A 4,681-nucleotide genomic window follows, 5' to 3' on the forward strand; every position below is an offset into this window, starting at 1 on the left:
AACGAATAATATTATGAGACACAATTTCATTCAATTTCTTTTAATTATCATCCTAAAATTTATTAAAAAGAAAAGCCCCTGAATAAATAAGTTATTGTCCCTTTGGGACATTAAAGGTGGAGACCTCCTCGGTCCTTCTTCAAGTAAAAAAAATAATGTAATTAATTAAGAAAAAGTAAAAAAAAAGTTAGTAGTAGTAAATTGATTTAGTTATTAGGGCGTAATTAAATTAGTAATTGTGCATGAATAAAGAGTTGTAGATTGCCAGCTGTCCAGCCATGGATGAGTGATTGCGTAACCCAGGCTCCTCGTCTCGTCTCGTCTCGTCTCGTCCATGACCACGCCTTTCTCTACAAAACCCCAAAACCAAAACCATCACCCACCACTTAACTCTCTCATTCGTATTCCACACTTCACTCACAACACAACCCCGCTTTCCTCAGACACAGTGAGAAAATTGTGTGAATCATATGCCGCGGGTTGCGGAGGGCTGAGTTGATATGGCCAAGAGCGGGGTGTTCGAAGGGGATCGGGTGATGGTGGTCAAGGCCGTGGAGTTGAGGAAGGAGCTGCAGAAGCTGTTGAGGGCGATTGTGGAGGAGGACGACGTCAATCTGGAGGCGCTCGATAGGGCGCAGCAAATGCTCTTGCTGTTGAAGGAATTGAAGCTGAAGAAGACGGCTGATTTGGAGCTCCGCCGTCAGGATGTCATCCCCGCCACGGTGCCGGAGGAGTTCAAGTGCCCGCTCTCCAAGAAACTCATGAGGGATCCCGTGATTCTTTCCACCGGAGTGGTTCGTTCTCGACTCTCTCTCTCTCTCTCTCTATGAAATTATGATTGTGATCTTGTTTCTGAGTTACGATTGTTCATTTGATTTGGTTGGAATTGTGTGTGTCATAGCCCTTCTTGTTTTTGGATTGGGATTGCCAACTCGATTCGGTTGGAATTGTGTGCGTGAAATTATGCTCTGTCTTCTTGTTTTTGGGTTATGATTATGAACTTGATTAGGTTGGAATTGTGTGGTGTGTGTGTGAAATTATGGTATGTCAATGTCTGTGTTGCGGCGTTTAGTTTGGCCCTTCTTGTTTCTGGATTGTGATTGTCAACTTGATTCGGTTGGAATTGTGTGTGTATGTGTGTGAAAATATGGTATGCTAGTGTGTGTTCTTGTTTCTGTTCTGGGTTCCGAGAATTGTGGAATTTTTTGGAATTGCGTTGTTTATGTTATCGAGTTTGAAATGTTGATTATCGAAAAAAGATGGAAATTCCTATGGGGTTGATTGGATTCATTTTTAAGATTGATCACATTGATTTTCTAGATCAGCATATTGCCCTACTTGATCTTATATATTTGTCTTTCTAATTTCTTGGTCGGATTAATCAAATATATTTGAACTTTTCTGTTAGGTTTTATTGAATGTCGATTCTTAATGAATTCGCCTTAAAATTTATTAGCAATGAAAGCATATTGCCCTAGACTCTAGTTGATCTTTTAATTCTGTGATGTTTTCCAGATATATTTGTTTTTCTCCTACTGTAATTTCTCTGTTCCCTCATTTCTTGGTGGGATTAATAAAATATATCTGAACGTTTCTGTTAGATTTTATAATAAAGTTGCCTTGAAATTTGTCAAGAATGGGGCGTTGAACTTGTAGAAGATCCGTTTCTATGAATCTTTTTTTTTTTTTTTTTTTTTTTTTTTTTCTGGTTGCATTTTCTTGAATGTGGATATGTGAGTGTTGGTTCTTGATGAATGGTTGAATTCTGGCAGACATATGATCGTCCCTTCACCCAAAACTGGCTTAAATCTGTTTCCATGAATCTTTGGTTGGTTTTAATTTATTTTTTCTTGTTGCGTTTTCTTGAATGTCGAGATCTGAGTGTTGTTTCTTGATGAATGCTCGAATTTCCGCAGACATATGATCGTCCCTTCATTCAAAACTGGCTTAAATCTGGGAAGAGGACATGCCCTAAAACTGAGCAGGTGCTGTCACACACAGTTCTCATACCGAACCACTTGATCCGTGAAATGATAACGAATTGGTGCAAGATTCGTGGGATCGAGCTGCCAGAGTGCAAGTATAATGACGAGGAGGCCTACTCTGAGGAAGACCAAGAGGCATTCATATCTCTGCTGGAGAAGATGTCATCCACATTGTTTGAACAGAAGGAAGCTGCTAAAAAATTGCGCCAACTGACAAAACGAACGCCTTCAATCCGGGTGTTATTTGCTGACCGTGAGAATGCTGTGTCACAGCTGGTGGCTCCATTCGCTCAACCCAACATCCAGGATCATCCAGATCTGCAGGAAGACATCATCACGACGATCTTGAACATCTCCATCCACGACAACAACAAGAAGCGCGTTGCAGAGACGCCTACCGTGATTCCTATTCTGAAGAATGCAGTGACGTCAGGGACTGCGCAGATAAGGAGCAATGCAGCTGCAGCCCTTTTCACGTTATGCGCCCTCGACTCAAACAAGGAGATGATTGGGAGGTCGGGTGCCTTGGGACCCCTCATCACACTATTGGATGAAGGGCATGATATAGGAATGAAAGACGCCGCTTCTGCGATCTTCAGCATGTGCATTCTCCTTGAGAATAAGGCGAGAGCAGTGAGTGAAGGTGCGGTTAGAGTTATCATGAAGAAAATCGAGGACAGAATGCAGGTTGATGAGCTGCTGTCGATTCTTGCAATGCTTTCGACCAACCAGAAGGCGATTGAGCAGATGATCGAGCTCAATGCAGTCCCCACCTTGCTCAGCATCATAAGGGAGTCCACCTGTCCACGCAATAAGGAGAACTGCGTGGCCATCCTGCACACGCTCTGCTATAGTAACCGGAGCATGTGGAGGGAGATGAGAGAGGAGGAGCGTGAGCATCGCACACTATCTCAGCTGGCTGAAGACGGCACTTCTAGGACCAAGAGGAAGGCCAATGCAATTCTTGAGAGACTGAACAGAGCTGCCAACATCAACCACAGCGCGTGAACGCCTCCTCCGCACATATATACTCTGTAAATTCTGCAACTCCCCTAAACGATCAAGGTATCTCGTGGTCATTTTTACCCTTGTGCATAATTACGTTTTGATCTCCGGTGCTACGGCTTATAGTTGTGAATAATTCATTACAATGGCAAGTTTTTTACTGTGAAGGAAGTTTGATGGATGCAACACGTAGTTGATGAGTAATTGAATGGTTGAAGTTTTTAAGACATATCACATGAGACTTGAACATAGGTGGTAGGCTTTGGCTTTGCTACAGATTCTTCGTCTCCGATATTTTTCTTTGTGGTCCATCCAAAATGCCACCAAACTTTTCTGTTTTTGGTCTTTGCCAAACACGTCCTTGGAATATACGAATCTACCTTTTAGGGAACGATCAAACACCTTTAGCGGTGATGAAAGAATTTTGGAATTAGTTCCATCTCACTTTTCTTCTTCACCAATCTCTTCTTTGCTACTTTTGTTGCTAAAATATCTTTTTTCCATACCCTTATAACTTAGTGATATTTGGGATCCTCTGTTCAAATTTTGAATTCCTCGATTTTCCATCTAAAAAGAATAAAGAAACATTTCAGTTATTACATCATTATTTTAGGTATATCTGTGAGTGATCTAATAGATGAAACTTGAAAGATGAATTGTAGTTTCTATTTAGAATTTTTGATGCTCCAATATGAAGACAAATTAGTGTGTCAATAAATGATGTTTGGTGGGCTTTTTTTTTATTGAATGTTTGGAGTTTATTATTCGATAGTGTGTTTTTGTATACATAGTTGTATGTATAAAGAAGAATGGAAGTAATATTCGATTAATAAAATAATAAATATGGGAGTCGCAAAAGACAAAGTCTGCCACCTCAGAGCACACATGGAAAACTGGGTGCAGTGGGTGTGTGTATGCACATTAATTTGTTTTTTGATTGAAATTTACTTATTTTGTTAAATATTTTTACATTTTTAGTATTAAACGAATGAATTCAAATATGAGATTGACAAAGAAGAGCTGACCTCCTCATTTGGGTTTATCGCTATTTTCCAATTAAAGACAACTCATCGAGATAATAATAAAACAAAAATGGATGTTGCGCCAAAATAGAAAACAAAAGTAAAGACGAACGCTAGAATTATTATGGATATGCTTTCCCCATATTAGTAGAAAGAAGGCAAAAAATAAACAAAATAGTAGTAATTCATAATTGTGACATACTATAATTTTCAATTGTTGTTTTCAAAGAGACCCACTGATTAAATTGAAGTGAAAGAAAAAGGGGTCTACCATGTGTGACTCACTGCAGAAACTTGATTTTTGCGTTGCATTAACTTTTTGTGCCCATATTTTCGTAGAAATTTTTCATTTTAACATCTCTTCTCGCTACAAATTTACAATTTTAGTTTCTCTAAATTATTCTCCTGCGTGCATCCTTGTTCAAACTTTAATGTTATATTTACGAATTCAATTTTTTTTTTTGAGTTGTAACATATTTAAACCTTGAATAACACAGCTGATTTGGGGACGAATGGATGTTTGCATGGGTAGTGACGTGTAATTGCTGTTGGTAATGTGTATATATTTTTGTTCATATATGTAAGGTAAAGAGCTAATTTCAATAATTATATATATATATATATATATATATATATATATATATATGTGATCTGATGTTTTATGCTAAA

General features: G+C 38.8%; 1 protein-coding gene across 1 annotated transcript; it reads left to right on the forward strand.

Annotated features, from left to right (window-relative positions):
• Window positions 1–261: 261 nt before the first annotated feature.
• LOC131022968 (U-box domain-containing protein 9-like) lies at window positions 262–3,219 on the forward strand. The gene is made up of 2 exons (XM_057952511.1): window positions 262–794; window positions 1,917–3,219. The coding sequence occupies exons 1-2, from the start codon at window positions 501–503 to the stop codon at window positions 2,991–2,993; spliced, it is 1,371 nt and encodes a 456-aa protein (XP_057808494.1). The 5' UTR covers window positions 262–500; the 3' UTR covers window positions 2,994–3,219.
• The last annotated feature ends 1,462 nt before the right edge of the window (window positions 3,220–4,681 follow it).

Source organism: Salvia miltiorrhiza, chromosome 1, assembly GCF_028751815.1.
Source record: "Salvia miltiorrhiza cultivar Shanhuang (shh) chromosome 1, IMPLAD_Smil_shh, whole genome shotgun sequence".
In the NCBI taxonomy this organism is placed as follows: domain Eukaryota; kingdom Viridiplantae; phylum Streptophyta; class Magnoliopsida; order Lamiales; family Lamiaceae; genus Salvia; species Salvia miltiorrhiza.